At 35.6% G+C, this 21,598-nt stretch overlaps 1 protein-coding gene across 3 annotated transcripts in view; it reads right to left on the bottom strand.

Annotated features, from left to right (window-relative positions):
* TNKS2 (tankyrase 2) overlaps positions 1–21,598 on the bottom strand; it is a 36,503-nt gene that overhangs the window by 6,680 nt on the left and 8,225 nt on the right. For 2 of the 3 annotated variants that reach the window (XM_074874920.1, XM_074874919.1), the window contains exons 6-26: positions 20,277–20,371; positions 19,017–19,083; positions 17,141–17,327; positions 16,139–16,260; positions 15,544–15,635; positions 15,374–15,452; positions 14,191–14,362; positions 13,435–13,514; positions 12,904–13,049; positions 12,312–12,477; positions 11,794–12,013; positions 11,266–11,375; positions 10,378–10,566; positions 9,357–9,609; positions 8,727–8,809; positions 8,000–8,120; positions 5,427–5,524; positions 4,720–4,794; positions 3,597–3,702; positions 1,843–2,029; positions 265–421 (exon numbers count right to left, since the gene is read on the bottom strand). In XM_074874920.1, the coding sequence (XP_074731021.1) occupies positions 265–421; positions 1,843–2,029; positions 3,597–3,702; positions 4,720–4,794; positions 5,427–5,524; positions 8,000–8,120; positions 8,727–8,809; positions 9,357–9,609; positions 10,378–10,566; positions 11,266–11,375; positions 11,794–12,013; positions 12,312–12,477; positions 12,904–13,049; positions 13,435–13,514; positions 14,191–14,362; positions 15,374–15,452; positions 15,544–15,635; positions 16,139–16,260; positions 17,141–17,327; positions 19,017–19,083; positions 20,277–20,371 (2,805 nt within the window). The remainder of the gene's footprint in view (positions 1–264; positions 422–1,842; positions 2,030–3,596; positions 3,703–4,719; positions 4,795–5,426; positions 5,525–7,999; positions 8,121–8,726; positions 8,810–9,356; positions 9,610–10,377; positions 10,567–11,265; positions 11,376–11,793; positions 12,014–12,311; positions 12,478–12,903; positions 13,050–13,434; positions 13,515–14,190; positions 14,363–15,373; positions 15,453–15,543; positions 15,636–16,138; positions 16,261–17,140; positions 17,328–19,016; positions 19,084–20,276; positions 20,372–21,598) is intronic. The other variant, XM_074874921.1, reaches the window with a different exon arrangement.

The raw sequence follows: 21,598 nt of genomic DNA, 5'->3' as shown, positions 1-21,598 counted from the left end.
ACTATGATTTCATTTTCTGGATAAATTCAGAATGTTTGCTAGAAAGGGGAAAAAAGTATTTATGACAAAGAAAAAAAGGCAAAATGTCAAAAGTAAAATGCCTGGAGCATTCAGGAAACACGAATCCTTTCATCTTGCAACCACACCTGAAGTTTGTTTTAAGACAAAAGCAAGTCCTAGCGCCTCGAAATTAGGAAGTACACTCCAACATATTACATCTCTTTAAAAAGAAAGTCTGAAGAACCAAACAAAAAAGCTCTTTACCTGCTCCCCTCGGTAAATGACATATTCTGCCAATGCCAATCCATTTACACTGGGTCGCCCAGTAACTGAGTGGTGTCCTGGGGGAGAATGAGCCATTTTCATAGCACTGAACTGCAGGAAAGACTTCCCCAGCGTTACACGACAAAACAGCAATTGCCTGGGTTAAAAGGGGTAAAGGACCATGAATACAAAATGCTTGTGAAGCTCCAGAAAGACTATCTTTGTAATTTGAAACTTTTGCTGGAGGAGAACAATGGAATTTTAAAGCCACTTTAGTCACTTTGTAATTCACAAAATTCCGAAGTTCTGTTTTGAAAGACAATAGTTAAGTTCCCTTTGGAAAAGTTCTTTAACCTGAGGAAAGATATGGTAATAACATCAAAAAATGTTTATCTTAATTACTGGAAACAGCACACTTAATGTACTCAAAGATTGTCACTACCTTTTCATGTCTTTTTAAGAATTGTTTGTTTTTAAAAGTTTTCTGAGGGTGCCCCCCTATCACTACTCATACTAAAAACATAATTCACTTGTGTTCTAACATCAGATTTGTACCTAACAGCTAAATCAACATCAAGGCCAACTGCAAACTCTAGGTCAACACGAAATACCTCATACTAGCATCTGTCAGTATTGTTATGTTGTTTTCATTATAAAAAGACGGAACAAGGGTACTTACTTCTTTACATATGTTCTACTGCAATGGCAATGGAATCTCAGCATTTTTGTAGACCAATGTTATGTACCATTTTGCTCAGCCAAAACCTTTGCTTTTCTAACTCTTCACCCAAGACAAATGAAAAATCTTCTTATTCAAAACTTTGGAAAGCATGAAAAGACTGACATCCTCTGTAACTCTAGAAGATTATTCTATTTCAGAGTGCCAGAAAAGAGTAAGCAATATAAAAAGGGGCAGAGACTTGAGGAAGGAAACTAGAAGATTGACCTTATCCCTGTGATACCAATGTAAAACAGTATGCACACAAACACACAAAATGTTCTCCTGGCTGAAATCATGGCCACTACCACAATTAAGTCCATGAAGTAACAACAACTTTATTCTGAACTGATGGTGTCAATAACACATAACAGGTGTTCTGCAGACAAGTGGATTTAAGAACTCAATTAGCGGTAGAGCATCCACAAATCCACATCTGTATTTTAGTATGTGAAGCAGCAGTGATGTGGGGGCTAACTGTTACAAAGTACATCCTCCTCAAGAAATACAGCATCTGAACACCACTGAATTTCTCCTTTCTCTGTAACAGGCCATGGACTAAACCCTCATATTGCTGCATCTTTCACACAAGCATCTAGCAGATACTCTTCACTCTCTGGCTACCTAGGTCTGATTTTTACTGTAAGTTAAGGGCAAAGGTTTGGTTAAAGGCACTGAAGATGGTTAAAGGTTAAGACTTAAATATCAAAGTTTTCTGAAAGTCTCTATTAGGTCCAGCACACAGAGAGTACTGAGGTTTGGTTACCAAGCAAATCTTTCTTCAGAGAGAGACTCTGCTGACTTGATGGTCTATAAACACAATATACAAAGGCAAAATCAGATTCTTTTGAATGACTTACCTGTGGCAAACATAACAAGATCTATCTTTGTGAATTGGACATCCAGTGCCACCTCCAATTCCATACACATATTGATTGCTTTTGGAAGAATTTTCAGCAAAATAAATCCCAGCTCCAAACATGCCACCTATATAGGCGTGTCTCTCATCAAAGCCTTTGTGAATGATTGCATTCACAAATGGGGAGCCTAAGAGAAAGGAAGTAAAATATTGAAAATACAGTATACAGATTTTTGTATGTGTCACAATTCAGTCATCCATTTCCAACATTTTTTGTGTGTTTTTTCTACATATACAAGGAAATCAGTCTCCAGAAATTCTGACTTCAGATTTACACAGCCACTTTGCTAGAGGTATTATACAAAAGACAGTAGCTGGTAAGTGTGTATTTTTAACAAATATTTACAAAGGATAATATCTGAGAGAACTTTTGCTGCAAGAGAAGGCTCTATGAATCTGCTGCACTCCCTTTGGCAGACCTTCATTCTAACCAAGATTCATTGAAAGCATTGCTACACAAATCCCATCTTCTTCCTAAAACTAAGTAGACTGCATTTAAAAAGCAGTAAATGTAAACCAGTATTTATTTACTTGCAGTGGTCCTAAAATTTAGCCTTAAAGAATAATCTGTTCAAAATGGTTGGATTCTGCATCTCAAGACACCCGATACCCATTAATTTTCACAAAAAGGGCAGGTTTTTTTAGTAAGGATTTTTATGACAGTATATAAAAATATGAAAGCACCTTTAGAGAAAAGCTCTTCTAAGAGAACACAGCATTTCAGAATTATGCTGGGAATTATAGAGAAAATAATCCAAAGCCTTATCCTCCAGCCTAAATACGATTAAACTGTATATGAAGCAGAAGAACATTCCAGATGAGAACAAGAAAAACCTCTGACAATTGCTGGTCATCTTCTGCAAGTGATGTACATGGTTAAAAACATATGTTAACACTTAAAAAAAATTATATAAAGACTTTAAAAAAAAAGAACACTCATAAGGCATTAATTGTTTTGTTCCAGGGATAATTTTGTTATTATCTAATTTAAAAGACTTTCCTTCAAAAACAGGTAATTCCATTAAGGGGCTGTTTCCTCTTACAGGGAGGGGTACAGACCGCAGTCAAAAGACAGGATTTAGATACCTATGAGTTTGGGCAAGCAGTTAATTACCATGTCATTGCTGCTTCCAACAGTAATGTATTATGTTGGGAACTATGCAGCTTTCATAGTAAGGGTGTATGGTGAGCTTGCTTAATTTGCTCGTCAGGACAAACTATATATTTGTGCACAAGTGAGCTTTAATTTGGTAATTATAAGCTATCTTTTCTGGAATGATGAACAAGAATTAACTTCTCAAATTATAAAAACAAGAAAATCCTACCCCAAAACAACCCATTGCAGAATAAAGTTTGACCCCTTAATCATTTTGGTCATACAGCCAATAAAACTGAATTAGTAACTTAACCAAGGAGGCGGCACACCCCTTAATCTCCATTCATAATTGCTAAAATGTTTTCACTTAGAAATTTGAAGTCTCATTTAGGGAGAGATAAGGAGATGCAAATTTCAGAAGAAAGATGCAATGTGTTATATGTTCTCATTGTGACATATACAAACACTTGTTCACATAAAATTCATGCAAAACCTAGAACCTATTTCCATGAGGAAAATTTACTTTGAGTCAGTAGAAACCCTCCAATAAAGAGTGTTGATAGTGAAACAAATCCATAAGGTGCATTTCAGTATCTCACCATGAAACAGCATCCTTTCATTAGCATGGTTATGATTCTCTTCAGAGACCTCTTTCCTCCTGTGAGTATATCTTTCCCATAGTTTTTTGTTGCACACTTTCTGAATCTGAAAGAGTCAAAATGTAAGTTCTGCCCTGAAACTGAAAACTTGTTTGCTTTACTTCACAGATGTTTAATTTACAGCAGCTATACCACAGTACACCTACACTGCCACTTAAACAAGAATACTTTCCTTAGAACTCAATGAAACACAAATTCTCTAACTTATGCTGCAGAAGTTCATTGTTGTAGCATAACTTAAGTAAATCATAATTATATGCTTAATTAAGAATCAATTTCAAACATCTGTTGAGCAATACTTCTTAATTTAAATTTAGCAGGCTTAGTCACAATCCTACTTGAGTATCACTCCAAACATAGCGTGATGCCAAACCACTAGTAAAAAGATCATCTAGTAAATTAAGAAGTGTCTTACATGAAGACTTCTAGAACATTTTAAGAGAGACCAAGTTATGTACTCTCTGCAGAGGTATGCTGGACATTGTCAAAGCCTTATGTGTACACATATAGCATACCAGTTCTACTGGGGAAACTGTATCATCAGTTCACAATAAAAATCAAAATCTCCGTATTTTAATGAAAATGACCATTTCTTCAGGCGAAAAAAAAAATGCAAACCAAAATTCCACTAAATTATTTAAAGCACGGTTGTCTACTACCTGGTGTTTTAAGCTTCTTTGGCATTAAATCAACCCAAAATAGGTACTCTTACTTCCATGCTTCAATAATTTTGCTTTCACTTCTTGCTGGTTTTCCCTCTTCCTTTGCTTCCTGTAACACCTTCTGTCTTTTTCTTCAAACATTCCACAGTTTTCTGTGAGGTCCTTCTATGTCAACTCCTTATAAAGTTTTTTAATGACTATTAACCCATAAGCAGTTTTTCCATATAATCTTATTCTTTGAATTTCCCAGGAAGATTATTTTTTTCCTGTGCATGTCTCAGAATGGCACATCTCATCACATTATGAAGCTTATCAAACAAACGTAGAACCTTTGATGGACATTTTATTTTCAGTCAAAACTCTAAAGGTGTAGCCATTGACCATAAAAATGCCACAGCTACCTTTAAGATGTTGTATCTATTGAAGACTCCGCCAGCATGTCCTCCATCTCTGTGCTCTCGGACAGTACTCTGCATCTGAAGATTGAGAATTTTAAGGAGGATCACTTTGTTTTGGAACACATTCAAAACACATATCCTTCAAACAGTCAATTGATCAAAAGAACAAATTCTGTCTTAAAAAAATCATACAAGAATTTTTTAGGCAATGACTGTATGTTAAGTAATGACAGATTTTGTGGATGCACATGAACAGGTTTCATGATTTTTAAAAAAAAAACATATCTTGAATAGTTCACTGTCTATTTTCAATTTGAAAAAGACTGTCACTAATCTATTTAGAATATTTTTTCTTTGGAATTTTGTCCTGTGTGATTATGACACTTTGGAAGGAAGTGACTTAAAACTCTTGTATAACAGACAGACAATTGGTAGCATAGAATTTATGCGTTATATCAAAGAGCTTTTTGACATAGTACATATTTTAAAAATACTACAAGCAGTAATAACATAAGCAAGAAAAAAATTATGGATGTAATGAGCACAGATTATAAGTGGTGCAGTCAGTCTGGAATATGAAGTATCCTTATGCAAGTTTTTCTTAAGCTTAGAGATGTTTATTGCACTGTTAAACTGTCTAGTAATACTTCTTTATCTAATTCTTTTGTAGAAATAACAAAAATACTGAGAGACTACAAAGAAAGGCATACCTCTTCTTCTACTGATTGAAATTCCTTATCTTCAGTGGAAAGATCTATGAGAATAGTTCCACTACCAGAAGTATTTAGAGTCAGGTACGGGTTAAGTCCTGTGAATGTAACAAAACACAAGAACAGTTTCAGAAACTGCTAATTTGGAATGATAACCGGTAAAAGATTTTAATTTTTAAAGGGACCATTTTCTTAAAACTCAGTTTACAAGACGAAGAGGTTACCTGCTAAGGAAGGCAGAGATTACTAATGACTTTAATTGCCTTCCATCAGCCACATACATTTTTGCAGATGTCAAAGTGCGATCCCCCAAATAATTTCCTTAGTTTCAAACAAACTTTTTCAGCATTTCTGTTTAAAACTTCTACCCATACATTACCATGCATACCCTGTAAATGCCATGAGAAACACAGCAGCTGGGTCTGGATGCAGATCAATGGCAATCATTTTAAATGATCTGTGGATACTGATCAATCATTCTCTCACCAAGAATACACATTTCATACACACTAACCCATTTGTCTGTTTGTTAACGTACATGACAGGGAAACTATATGTAAGCAGTTGCTTACTTAAGAGTTCATTTCAACTCTAGGCAGTGAAACAGTAAGCAACCTGTACCTGTAGAGAGTCCATGACTACTGATGGCAATGGCATCATGAACAAGAGCTAATATAAAAGCATATAAAGAGTTAATAAAAGAACTAAGGTAGTCTGTAAGCCTGATATTGAATACTTGAAGGATACTGAATGCCTAAAGGAAACTTCTCTATCATTCCAAATATGCCAAAAAAAATATTGGAATTTTATGCAGAATCCACTGTCAATTTACATACAGACTTCAATCAGAACTGGCAAGTAACGGGAATGTAATTAGTGAACATAAGAATACAAAGACAGTGTGTATTAGGTGTCTTTTTGCGCATAGCCTTCCCAGACATCTAGTAGGTGACCAGAGTTAGATGCTGGGTCTGTCATAATCTCTCTAAAAGGAATAATGTGGGGAAAGGGAAATTACAGATTCATCCACAGTCAGGAGCCTCATGTTAGGAGTGTGCAACTGGAGTAGTGTTCAGGAGCAAGAAACACTGGCAAGAAAGCACCAAAATAAAGCTCTTCCACAAAAGCCCTACTGACCTCAAAATAATGGCTATACCATGCTCAGAAGAGATGCCAAAATACCAATGCAAACATACTCTAGTGCAAGAGCACAATGGCAAAATATAGAAAACTGACAACTGAACAACAACAATCCTGCCTGCCCCAAAAACACACCCCAGAATAACAACAAAAAAAAAAAATAAAAAAAAAAAATCAAGAGCTGCTGAAATATTCAGTTTAAGTACTTATGTCTGTAGCTAATGTTATAAATAAAAATGTCAGATCTTTTATGGCAAGACAGCAAGAGTCTAGAAAGAATGAGAGTGGGAGTGGTGAAGGATTTAGATGTTTGACATTCTGTCTCTATACAGACATATTAAAATATGTACAAATAGACACGTTCAAAAACACATCAGTCCTACTTGAAAGGCAAAATCAGTATATGATCACTGGTTGTGTAAACTTAGGACTCAAACGGGACATGAGGCTGAAATGACTCCTTAAAAGTAACTTCTATCCAAAATACTCAATGGCTCTGTCAAAAACCATCTGACAATTAAGAGAAAATTATGAAAATTCACTTAGATACTTCATCACTAGTAAAAGGATTATCTTAAGGGTTGATTAATACTGTTCCAAGGAGCAAAAAATAATTTAGAGCTTTGGAGAGTGACTCATTACTATGGAGTGCAGATTTTAGAATGAGAATTCACAGATCGTGTCTCAAGAGGGAAAAAATCCTACCAATTCTAACTAATTTATTCAATTTCTATGGAACACAGCAAAACAAGAGTAAGTGATGTTTCAGTCAGACAAGGAGGAAAAAAAGGTTTGTTTTTTTGTCTCTTATGCAGCCATAGTTAAATGAAGCATACAGTTCCCAGGACTGTGCTGGTATCAACAGTGCTGCACAAATAAAGAGGCTTTAGCATAAACTTCAATAGAAGCTGAAGCTGTTAAACAAAGCAATTATGTTAATTTTCATTCACTGGAAGAACACCAACTCTATTTTTAAAGTATATATAAGAATTTCAGCTGGCTTTCTGAGAGAACAAACACAGTATTCTTCTGCAGAACCCAGTGGAACAGCACATAACAGGCCTGAACCCATCAATAGAGAATGTGCTCTGCTCTCCAGAGTGCTCCGATGAAGATAAATACTGCCTACCTCAAAAAGCTTACAACCCTTTTGCACTAGAGCTACACTTCACTTAAGTAAACACAAAACAATAATCACAAAGTAAAAAATAAATTGGAGAACTGAAAGGCAAGAATCACAACAATTCCCAGCACAAATAGAAGTGCTTATGTTTCAACTCAGAAGACATTCTTATCATTTGAAGTGCCATTTTCTAGGCAAAGTGTTATTATCAATTCTTTTTAATGAGATACAGTTTGGAATAATCTAAAGCATTTATAAAAACAGGTTCTATAAAGGCAGTGTCACATAGTAATTTGAAACAAGTATATACCTTGCTGTCCAGAAATGAGTCTTTCAACTCCTTTAATGATTTTATGCCTATGGCCATAAGCATTAATTCCAATTTCCTTCAATTCTTTGTGTCCCATTTCAACCAATACATCCAGTGTTATCTATAAAATGAAAGAAACACCATTTTTTTGGTACAACAGCATAAACAGACTAAACAGCTGCCAATGACAGTGAAAATATACTTCACAAGAGTTGAGATAAAAAGCAAGTGTGAAAAGAACACAAACACTGGAGACTTCAGTGTATTACTCTCGTACTTTACTTTTACTCAACTGTTCTTGCTAAACTTTTGTCTTTAAATAATGCTACAAACTACAATCGTTTAACTCTTATTGCTTGCAAGGATCATGCTTCTGATTGAGAAATACAGTTTTCTAGATGTATTCAAGCCAACAGAAACAAAACCAGAAATTACTAATCAACACTGACTACTTATTTACTCCACCATTTATATCACTGAAAGGAAACATGCCTACACACTCCAACTGATATACACATTATTCCCCCCAGTTTTTTATATATACACATATACTTTGATATTTGTATTATATATAAATTTAAAAAGGCAGTTACACTTCCTTCCTTTATTCCACTCATTTTGATATTCACTCATTTTATTAAACCTGTCTCCTTATATTATTCTAATGTCAGTATTTATTCTCCCTTGCTTTCTAGCTGAGTATCTAGTAATAAATACAGCTACTTACCTGTTCTCTCTCAAATATGTCAATTAGATGTTCAAGGCCAAGGTTCCGCACAAACTGATTTATGCTAAAATCTACACCTGAAACTGGGTAAGAAGAACAACTCACAATGAACATTCATACATATATTTCAGAATGAAGTATACACATCTCATACTGTCTGTGGAAGTAACAAGACAGAAACTCACGGTTTCTGAAAATAAGAAATAAATATCTGTATCACCAGCCAGTGGCAACTATTACTTAATCTACCCTAGTACTCTAAGATTTCTATCTAGCCCTCCCAAGAGCAGTTTTTGTGCTTCCACGAGATACGCAACTAACTAGCTACTAGAAATGCATGTTCAAACTGGAAATATTTTGAGAACTAAAATGTTACAAAAGTAACCTTTTCAAGATATCCGACCTAAGAATAGCCTCTTAGAAATGAGATAAAGTTTGTAGTAAAATACTGCTTGGTATGGAGCCAAATTTCATTTGACTTCTCTTTTAAAGCACAATTCCCCATTTTGGTTCTGTGCAGCAAAACCCCAACATTTTAAAGATTCTGTAAGGGGAAAGTACTAAAATTTTGTGTATTCTTTTTACCATAGGGTAGAAAACATTACTCATTCCTAACTGCAAAAGCCTCACCTTCTTTTTTCTCCAGAACAGTAGCTCCCTCTGTGCTGTTTGTACCAACAACAGAAGGAAGTTCAGAAAAACTACCAGACAAGTTGTCAAGACTACTTGCAGCAGATAGACTTGATGGACTGGATGGAACAGAAGACAGGGAATCAGCTGTAGAACCTGTAGTCTGAGACACACTTATAACCTGAGGTTTGTAGCAAGTCGGTAAGGCAGAAGGAGGCATTGCTGCTGTCAATAATGCGCTGACGTCATCTGCCTAAATAGCAGAAAACAGTTTATCAAAACAGAGGAACACTTTTATACAACTTTTCTTCCCAGAATGCATCACCATTACTCCAGACTTCTTAAGTATACCACAAAATAAATAAATCTATATTGGAAAAATATGCATTTTATAATGCAGTTTACAAATGGCCTTTTGTGGCAACAGCATACATGAAACTGTAAAATGTTCATAAATAGAAGCTGTAATAAGATAAAAAGTAAATACTTGGCTATTTCTAAAAAACTTTAGGGACAGTTAACAGAATTAATTTTCTAGGAAAAGTGAACAAAAGCTTCTACTGGCAACTAGAATTTATGAAACAAAACAGTTACTCTGAGTATAGCTTTGAATTGTATTACAATACTTAGGAAAAAAACACCTTGAAACTTAACAGCCAGATAGTTTCCCAAATTTATGTCACTACAAAGTTTGCTTATGTTTTATTGACACAATTTTTGTATTAGTGCCAAATTAAAAGCATGAAGTTATAAGCATGAATTCCTTCTGTTGTTTTTTCTTCCTCCCACCCCCCCTCCATCTTGAAATAAGAAGTCTTGAGCAACAAATATTTAAAGAAGGTTTATAAAGGCTCTACTGACTTTCCTTACCAGGCACATAGAAACAGCAGAGAAACCACAGTATTTTAAATTTTGCAGAAGTTAACATACTACTTTTTGTTTTTTTAAAAGATAGTTTTTAGATGAGCTGCCACAAATGGCAGGTAAGTACAGATTTCCCAAGAAGAGCCCCATCACTTACAGTGACCAGGTCCAATGGTGTTTGTCCTTCTTGGTTTTTCAGAGTTGGATCAGCCCCATGTGCCAGTAACAAGGCACAAAGCTGTGTCCTTCCTTTCTGGGCTGCTTCATGCAGAGGTGTGAAAGCCCATTTGTCTGTAGCATTCACACATGCATTATACTTTATAAGTAAAGCTGCTACATCAACATGCTGGAAAATAAAACCACCTGTTAATCCAAGGTACCAGAGTGTATTAAATTAACTCAGAACTATTACTGATACTTCTCTGTAATCCTAATTCTGAATTTTCTTAGAACACATTTACTTTTTAATTCTGATTAAAAAAAAGAGTATTAAACCAAGGTGTTTTCTTCCTCACCTATAACATACCATTAAAAAGTTAAGATTTATTCTCTTGGGAAAGAGAGCAGACTACAATAGAATCCCAAATCCAGGGGAATCTGAAGGAAAAAAGCCTGAATTTGAACTTCCAGTTTGGTAAGTACTCCAATTGTTTTGATTAAAGACTTGATCCAAGCACAAATATCCATGAAGTTCAGAATAACGATTAGTGTCTCAACTCCAAGTAAGTGAAAATGAGATCTTGCTGATAAAATTCAACTGACACAGGTAAGGAAATGCATTTAACGGAACACCTTTCAGGCTGCTCGTTTTCATTCATGCTCAGAAAACTTAATTCTGTAAATTCCAACCATGACTTTACAAAATCAAGCCTTCACCTACACAATGAGCTGACTATGATCAATTTTTTTTTTGCATTTTACAAATAAGATTGCATTACAACTCAATGGCAAAAGCTTTCTAGAGAGTATTGGCTCACAATGCTGTCAATGACATGTATCACCTTATTTTTTTAAAAAACAAAGCCTCAAAGTTTGAGATGTTTACCCCATAAGATGCTGCATTATGCAGAGGAATCAAACCTCCTTTATCCTGTGCATTCACATCTGCTCCATGCTGTAGCAGGTACTCTGCAACCTCCAAATTGTTGTAACCAGCTGGAAGGTTGCAAAAGCACACAATAAATAGAACATATCAAAAGAAAAATCCTCAACAGGTTGTAGAGAAGTAGTAATTCACTTAAATTACTTGAAAGTTAAGATGTCAATCCCAGTGAAGACAGTGTATTACCTATTAGTGAGGACAGCTTCACCCTATTTAAGAGCATTTGGTTTTAAAACCTCTGTCAATAAACAATGAAAGATCCTCTTTGGCTAGAGAGAATAGGAAACTGAAGTCATTAAACAGTTTAGAAGAGGAACATAAGATTAATATACATAAAATACTAGTTTATTTTTTTAAAGAGAACATATGGAATCCTCTAGCTTGAGGCTACCCTTTAAACTTGCTTAGACATAGAAAGTTCAGCCACAGTAAGCAGTAACTCTGATCAAACCAGTTAAATAGAACACTGACCTGCTAAATGTAGTGGTGTTGAATGCCGTCCTTGCGTGTCCCGACAGTTGACATTGTCAGGCGAACACAGCTTTTTTACTCGGGCCAAACAACCTTTCTTTGCAGCATCTAATAGAGCTGCGTCTCCTCTAAGTAGGTCTTGTATATCAGTATCACCATCTTTAACAAGGTCTAGAGGAGTATTTCCATCTCTGTTCTTCTTTGTAGGGTCAGCTCCATGCTGTGCACATCAAAAACAGGTGGTAAGTACGTAAGTAGAATAAACACATTGCATCTTAGGCATCTTATGCCTTATTGAGCAAGCATGCTGACATATACTTGAATACTTTAGAGAGCGCCTTCCATTTACACTGTGAGAAAGTACAACATAGTTGCTAATAGTATCTATTTTACTGAAAACATAAACTACAGTCATTCAGAAACCACAAAACACAAATCAATTTCTTAAAGAAGTCAAATCACATTTCAGACTGAACAAGAAAGAAAAGAAAGTAACCTCTCACCAGCATATGTAATACCTGTAACAGGAGTTTGCAAATCTCGTATTTTCCTTTTGCTGCAGCTTCGTGCAAGGGAGTAAATTTCCACAAGTCAGCTACATTGACAACTGCACCATGCTTAACAAGCAGTTCTGCAACTTCATAGTGACCATATGAGCAAGCATTATGTAAAGGGACAAGTCCTCTGGAAACAATTAAAAAAAGAGAAAAATCACCTTTAAAAACTGAGTCTTATTTCACAAAGTGATATAAACTTAAAACGCAATGCACCTTCAACAATCAAATCATAACAAAAAAATTTTAAAAAATTTTCCCACAATAGTCTAATACAGTACAAATATCTACTGCCAAAGAGGTAGAAATGCAATCAGCAGTGGCACTGAAGAGAAGTAAAAACACAGGGCCAGAGAAATTCTTGACAGTCTAGTCTCAAGTACTGCAAAACGCTTTTGTGGATATTCTGAACATCTTCATTCTAACAGAACTTTCCACGAAAACAAAAAAATGGAGTGCCTGAAGAAAGACGGCATGTATATCAACTAGCAATATTCAAGAGCTGACAGATACCAGCAATTACAATTGCCAAGAAAATATACATTTGAATATTTACCCCTTATCTTTTGCATGCACATCAGCTCCATGCTGAAGAAGATATTCAACAACGGATACCCTATTATATCCAGCTGCAAAATGAAGTGGTGTAGACTGACGTCCTTCAATATCTCTGCAGTTCACACTTTGAACTGTACATAGTTTCTGTGGAATTCCCAAAACAAAACATACATCACTATATATAGTGTTGGCACAGTTTTAATTTGAAAAAATGTTTTAATTAAAAAGAAAGTTAACTTCTTTGTTTATTTTTACAGAAAATCTCTACTTTTCACAGATTGTGTCCCAAGAAAAAGATAATTAAATAATCCCCCCTTCCAAATCCACACCTGTGACTTCTCATTTACGCTTTTATGTAAGTCAAAACTTCTGGAGGTGGTGAACATTACATTTTGTCATCTGTAATATTTGTGCAATACAGAGGTTCTAGAACAGGGATCACAACTCTGTGAAGGGCTGTTTGCTTGTTTAGAGAAATTATAGTTTGGGATATAATTCCCTCTTATTTTTTGGACAGGTTTAAGCTTACTTTTACAGTATCCACATCTCCAGCCTTTGCAGCCTCCAGCAACTGTCGATCTGCATCGGAATTACCTAATGGGATACCTTCTGCAAAATAAATGAGGTTGCATGACAGGTAAGTGTATGTAGTTGAAGGAATTTGTTAAGACAGGAAATCATTTGAGTATTTCAAGTATTTCCCTTAAAAAAAAGTTAACCAATTACAGACAAGTTTTGTCTTTTCTTACTATCTACAACTGTAGCTATTAGCTCTAACAGTGCTTGCAAAGTTGCCTTTAGCAACACGCTTCCTGTCCGTCTTGAAATACTGTGGAACCAAATATTCTTATTAGTTTCAGAATAAGACTATATCAAACAGCTCACCTGTGTGTGTAATGTCCAAACCTTACTCTTGAAAATCCACGTACCCTGTTGCCTCTGCTCACACATGCAAAGCAACCCCCCCTCCCTACATAATCATTTTTCCAAAATTATTCCGGGTGGTTAGACCATGAAACATTCCGACCTTCTCTGACAATCTGTGTAGCTGAATACTAGAGAGTAAATGATATTGTTAACTACACCTAGAGCAGGCACTCTCTGTGGATGTGGTTATGGAATAAGAACTGCACAACACAGTACTGTCTTTTGTAGAAAGTTTTGTTTTTTTTTTTTTTTTTTTTTTTACTTCTGTTCACTATTATTTCTCAGCAGAACTTGAAATAACAAGTAAAATGATGCACCACATTACTTCAGAAGTGGATCTTGAATAAATCAGTTGTACCTTGTAGTAGCTGTTGCACACTTTCAGTCCCCATTTGTAAGGCTGTAAAGCCCTGCAGAGACACAATGGAAGGATCACACCCAGAACTCAACAGCAACCTGCATGTCTGAAGATGACCACAATGTGCCGCTCTATGAAGAGAGGTCTGGCCAAGATTATCTAATGCATTAACCTAAAAATAGCACAGACAAGAAATATCACCATCAAAACTTAATATTAAAGCTGTTTTTGTTGCTGACTGGGAGAGTTTCACAAGCATCATTCTTACTTTAATTAAAGAACATGGCATATTTCCAAAGGTCATGACATTTCAAAAGATAAAATTTAAACAAAAGCAGTTCATAAAGTTATAACTACATTTACTGAGAAAGAATAGTCCCCTTTTAGAGGCATGTGAATAATCCCGTGTAAAACAGTTACAGCAATTTTACCACATACAGAAGTAGGCCAGTATTTTGCTCACGGCAGCACAAATCCTCAGTGCCAACATGCAGAACAGCTTTTACCTGCATTGGCTTATTGTGGTTTTTCAGATTGAAGACTCTCTATGTGTTTCAGTCAAGGTGTACTTAACAATTTAAAACTCTGCACCCAAAGGTTCCTTGTATTCCCTACTGTTCCTCTGGTTTTGATCATTGCTTTGGAAACGTCACAGAGTCAGGCTGTAATCAAATTTCCATGAGAGAGAGATTCAACTCCTAGTTTTGGAAGCTTCAAGCATTACAGAGTATCTCCTCTCCACTTTTTGTGGGAATTTGAACTAAACACTATGTTATGAATTAACATTTTGCCTTCACTGTAATGTTTACTGCACACAACACCACATAAAGTATGCCTGTTATATAGTTCAGTCTAGCTTCTTGTTGTTCATACATACCCCCTACTTTTTTTTCCTTAAGCATTTCATTACTGCTGCTGGACAATGAAGCACCAAATAAGACACTCTACAAGCTTTCAGTTAACAGCGAGAACTACAGCTGCACTTCTTAGAAAACAGGACCAAAACAACCACGCCTCAATGTACTGATTGACTGATGGCCTATGTCTTAAGTGTATAAATCTACAACCTTCCAAAACGAATTATTTTAGAAAAGTCTGTCTACTCAGCTGTCCATTCTCATGGTATGAAAGTCTATATAGCAGGCAAACCTCAACAAAAAGAAGTATGAATAGTAACTCATACCTTAGCTTCATGTTTCACAACTACTTCAACAACATCATTATGAGCCTTTTCTGATGCCACATGCAGAGGAGTCAAGAAGCTTTTTTAAAAAAAAAAAAGAATAATTCAAAACGTATTTTGCAACATCTTGTAAATGAACACTTAAAGAGTATTCATGTGTAATCACTCACTCTTTTGTTTTTTCATTGATGTTGGCTCCTTTCCTCAGCAGCAATTCACATACTTGTTTTCTCTTAGGATATGGAGATGCAGCAGCACAGTGCTGAGAACATTAAAAATTGTGGCATTAACAACTAGCTAGCAATATACAGGTTTTACTGCTTGCCGATCACCTGGCAGTTAAGAGCTGGTTGTGTGCAAAGTCAACAGAAAAAAACCCAGAACATGTAGAAGCTTATTAATTCAGAAGATTCTACTTGGGCTTTTGGATTTACTCTGGTATTTTTCAGAGGTCCCTCTCCAATAACTGCTGGAAACCTTCAAGCTTTGTACACAAAGTTAACATATGTAGCTTGCTGTTGCTTAAAACTAGACTATTCTACAGAAAAACAGGTATTTAGACAACCTAAATTAAACAGGCAATTTAGATTAGTCTTAACGTTAACCTTAAGGACAAAATATTAACCAATGTTATTTGTTTAACTAAACACTGGGTATTCCAGGCTGGTCTGAATTACATTGAAATTTTTAGTTCTAAACTATCACCTAGTATGTTTAGGTCAGCCACAATATATGCAAAATAATTAATAAATCCTGAGATATTACCAATGCTGTCTCATGTGTTTGAGGATGCTTGAAGTTCACTGTCTCCAAAGAAAGATGTTTCTTTATACGAGCAACATCTGATTCTCTTGCAGCCTGTAGCAGCGAGTGACCTTTGAATTCATCTTTAAAAAGAAATAAATACATACCAGAAGGTTACGCTTCTTAAACTGAGAAGGATCAAGAGGATTGTTTCTTTCAGTTAGATAAAAATATTCATTTTATTCAGCAAACCATGGTGCAGACATTTCCAACTCAGGCTTAAGCTTTTACATCACTTGACAGAACTTGTTAGCTAAGTCAAAACACTACAGGAATGTGCTTTGTTTCTAAACCAAAACCAGAGACATCCAAACTGGCTGAACAAGATTTATTTCACTCACCACTGTTCTAGGTTCCACTCTTTGCATATGTACTAATTCAAGCATATTTAAATCTCTACTTCTGACCTGCCTTTAGAAAACCATTTCTAGATGCTAACATTATTTACTGTTAGTTATTGTTTGACCACTCAAGAACAGAATTTGAAGGCATTCTTTTCAACTCCTTAAGTTTGCTGGACAAAAATCAATGCTTCATCAATTTCTTTGTACTTTCAGTGATTGTGGCATACTCAACATATTCAGCATTCCAAACAGTCATGTCTTTTCTTCAAACAAAGTACAGTGGAATAAAAATGAGTATTTCAGCAGTCTTGATGCAATGACAGGAGAAAGTATGCAAAATGAAAGGTCATGAGGGAAAGCGTGTATTCAGGAAAGAAAAGCTACAAAACCCATCACAACCACATGACTATAAAATTGACAATAAAATTATTTTAAATACCTACATTCAGAAAATCTGGCAATCTCAAATTACAAGTAGTGAAATGTACTGTCCAACCTTGCACAATTGCTTGGAAAGTGTAAGCATTTTCCAAATCTCATTTCTGGCAGGTCACTGTCTAGGGAACCTAAGTACACATTACAATCTATAACTGTAGAACTGACCTCACTTTATACTCACATGCTAATCGTTCTTTTAATTGGGGTGTTGGAGCCAAATCAATGGTGCTTTTGTTGTGACAGTTCAACAGTGTTGGGTCAGCACCATAACTTAACAAAAGAGAACATACTTCCACCCTGTTCTTAGAAGCTGCTTCATGCAGAGGGGTGAATTGCCACAGATCCATTGCATTCACACATGCTCCATGCTTGAAAGGGAAAGGGGTAAAAAAGATGCGATATCAAAACCAGATAATTAGAAAAAGACTTCTGTCATTAGTTTCAACACAGTAGACTGTTAAAAAAAACCCCAAAAATCAGTGCTTGTATGCAAACTGTATCCAAGACATTCTCCAAACTTTTCATTTTCAATAAAACACAACATTTCAGCACGCTGCAGTTTTTAATCCCATAGTGTCTCACAGGTACATTCAAAGAAGCCAAAGGCAGGCTAATCTCTTCAGACTTTCTCCAGCATCTCTAAAAGGAGAGTAGCTCTGCTACACGTCAAATCACAAAAAGAGCCTAATTCATATACTCCAAATCATCTTTGAACAAGCCCCTGTTTCTTGTTGCTCTAGAAAAAGTCTAGAGTGAACAGTTGCACTAAGATAAATACATGTTCTGTGAATAACCCACAAGATATGAATGCCAGGGTATCTAGAAGGAGCTAGGCACTCCAAGTTGACTTAAATTCAAAACATTTAAGTACACAGTTCTGCAAGTAATACTATTGGATGATTAATGTCTGTGTAGTTCTTCTCCAGTAACATTCTGTGTGCACCTTGAGTTCTGTCTGTAAGCAAGTCTGATAGGACATGCTTCTTCCCATTGCTCCCATTAAAGCTGTAGGGCTTTGTGAAAAATAATTCAAGATTGACTGGAGCAGAAATCCATCAGGGAATACAACTCTAGCTTAACAGTTAAGACATGTAGCAGTGTCTAGGCAAGAGGAGGTTTTTTTGTCCAGTACCACAACTGTAAAGATTCACTTTACAACTGGCCTCTGAAGTATAAAAAAATATCTTAACTATACTTACTACAATATATGCTAATTGCAGTAATTTTTTACTTAATTTTTGCTAAATAGAAGGACACATGGAGTTAGTGGGGACAGACACACAGGATAGAATAACAACAGCTATTCGCTGTGCATCCAAACATCTAGAGTTATCTAACAGAATACCCCCAGCTCTTATAACGATCATGATTTGCTGTAGCAGCCGAGAGTGAGCACAGTTCAGAGGTCCCTTGGTGGACAACATTCACAGATTTTTGCAGGCCACATCTTCAAGGCACTAATTTAATACATATCATACTTTATCTTCAAGGTTAACATAATCCAGATAAGACACCTCAGTTCTGACAGTTCACTTACGTTAGGAACACTGACACATTTTTCTTTCTTTGGGGTGAAGGCTACAATTCAGGGTCAGAATTGATGTCATAAAGTTCATTCCCTCAAGAGACTGATTACTCTTTAATCATCTTTACTAGTATTCTTCTCAAAAACCTCTTATTACTGTCTTCTCAAATATTTTTCTATTGTCAAACTCAAAATATTGCTCACTTTTTGTGGTTTTTTTTCTGTGGGTTTTTTTGGGTGAGAGTGGGAAGGTTGAGATAAAAAAGTATTTACTTGGTGGTACAAAAACATTCAACTCTGGAGCAGAGAGAGTTAAAAACAGAAAGCACATTTATAAGGAAAAAGCTTCCTTGCAAGCAGAAGATTCTGTAGCTCCAACTTTATAATCACTAACATGGAGAGCAAAAGCAATCTATAATTCTTTAAGTTTTGTAAATCTAAGTACAAAATTAAAGAAATATGCAACTTGCATTAGTCTATTATATATGGTTCTTATTTAATAATATGCAACTTAATCTCTTCAAAGACCAACCTTTACTAGAAGCTCTGTTACTTCATAATGACCATAGGAACAGGCATTGTGAAGTGGCACCAAATCTCTATACAGGAGAGAAAGGGGGAGGATGAGTATCTTAATATGCATAATTCAATTCCAAATCCATCTGTAACATTGTAAATGGTACTATGTTGCACCTTGAACATTTTACAAAAATAGCATCAGAGACGTTCAGATGAAGTTGAGGGGAAATAAGTTGAAGAACCCAGAAAATCCTATCAGCATTTTTCAGAAAAATAAACATTTAAAATAACTGGAAGATGAGAAATTAATTGCACCATCTTACTGCAAATGAAATGGTTCTGCTCAGACTCAACCCTAAGCAGGAAGAACTATCTGCAGGGGATTTTCAGGAGTGACAGTAATTACTTCCTTTTTCACAAGAACATTGCCGTAAGATTATCTTCTCCTTTGGAACTAACGTAGTCTTTGGCTAGTGTTTAAGTAACTGTACAATAATCTACAGTAACAGTAGAGCTACAGAGGTTTGAAAGCCAGCTTCATACTCTCTCAAACTCAGTGATCTTAGCAGCAAGTGAGAAACTGCTCAAAGTGCATTCTTTCACTGGGGGCTAGTAAGGGAGAAATGACAAAAGTGAATGCCAACCCCAAGGGGACAATTAAAGCTGTCTGACTAGGCAGCTATTTATGTAGCTGTGAAGTGATCCTAGGAAAAAGGAGGAGTAAGAGATTGCTTTCCATAATCTTTAATGTACATAAATATACATTTTAAAAACAGGGTTTTCATTATATTTTATGTAACTAAATAAACTTAGCATGTCTATATTTCACTACATTTCCTGACATAACAACCAAATGCTTAAAAACATAGTCCAAATAAAACCTTTGGGAAACAGATCTTCAATTTTTATCACATTCTTTGCAAAAAGAAGCACAGAAACTTAAAAGTAGAAAGAAAATTAAGATTGATTAAATCATCGAAATACTTACTGACTTCACAGTGGTGTATGAATGTATTTTATTAAACAACAGATAATAATTTGACTAGTGATACCTAAAAGGCAGCATGTTCTATGGTCACCTCAATTTGGATTCTACTGATTCACAAGTCTTAAGCCTGTACACATTGCATTTTTGTCATAACAGAAAGGTTAAAGATGGCATAATGGTCTCAAGTTAGAAATCCTTCACAGTTAAAATAGCATTATTATTCTGTACTTCATCTAAATTTTTAACAAATTCTGTATATTCTGAACAAAGGGAAAATGAACATACCCTTTATCCTTAGCATGTACGTCAGCACCATGTTGCAGTAAGAGCTGTACTATTTTTACACGGTTGTACCCAGCTGCTAAATGTAAAGGAGTAGACTGAAATGAGAGAATGTAGAAGTAATCAGTAACACAAAATCAAGAGTTGATTTTATATTTTTTTTTTTCAAAACCTGTTAACAGTACTAATCACTGAAGTCCATAAAGTACTTGCAACATTTAAAAAAAAGCAGGGTGATTGATCAGACATTTGATAACTATGTTCATTGTTTACTGACTACTCTCATTAGTCAGTATTTATGATAGTCATCATAAACACAAATCCCGAATTTACTCCATCACTAACACATTCTGGCAACGAAGGCCTTCTTAAAGGATTTTTGAGTTCTGCAGTCCATTTTTATCTTTTAGCCTACCATAACCATAAATACTTTGCTAGGATAAACTATGTCCCTTGTGGAAGGGGAAGGAAGGTGGCCATTACAAACAATGACTGCTAATTTATAAAGAGACCTCCCTGCTAATCAACAGATTACATTTAGAAATTAACAACAGATATTGTTATCCACATCTGTGAGTGCTGTTAGTGGGGTATGAGGGAAACAATGTTCTCTTCTAAATTCTCACCCTCCACAGTGCAGTTGGGTAACTGCTCTACGACCTCTTCTAGAAAATGCACTCAAGCATACCCATCAGCAGCAGCAAGAGCACAGCTACAAATTAGTGAAGAGAAATCTTATCCTCTTCATTTACAAACCCATCAACTGAACTGGGTTTGTACAGTTCCTAGAGGATGAGTCTCATAATTAGAAGATGAGAAAATAGAGATGCATAGGTGTTTTGGATATCTCAGTATCTTACCACAAAGCCTTAAACAGGGAAACTCACTCGAACAAAACTTAAGTGAATGAGTACACACACTTAATGAGAACGAGGATGCCAAAAATTGATACTCAATAATCTGAACCTTCAGGACTTTTTAGAAAGGAGATTTTGAACATTTTTCACATAGTCCCTTACCAGTACTTATAGCGATAAATAGCTTGTTCCCAAAACAGCAGTGGTAACCTGTCTAGGGTGTATGGCAAATAAGGGGCCTGTGTGCTTCTGTTTGTGATAGCAACAAGAATCTATGAAAAGGCATCCCTTCTGTATCACTGCAGCTATGAAGATCAAGCAGAAGTTCCCAATGAAAAGGTGTTTGTTTATTGCTCCTAGATGGAAATACCTATATAGTCCTTTTAAGGTTAAAAAAACAAACAAAAAAAATCAGCTAGCTGCTAAAGAGGTACAATCTTACTTTCCCACATATATTAAAGAAAATAG

This window comes from Strix uralensis, chromosome 7 (genome assembly GCF_047716275.1).
Source record: "Strix uralensis isolate ZFMK-TIS-50842 chromosome 7, bStrUra1, whole genome shotgun sequence".
In the NCBI taxonomy this organism is placed as follows: Eukaryota; Metazoa; Chordata; class Aves; order Strigiformes; family Strigidae; genus Strix; species Strix uralensis.
Note: the sequence above shows the minus strand (reverse complement) of the source record. Positions and strands in the feature narration are given on the sequence as shown.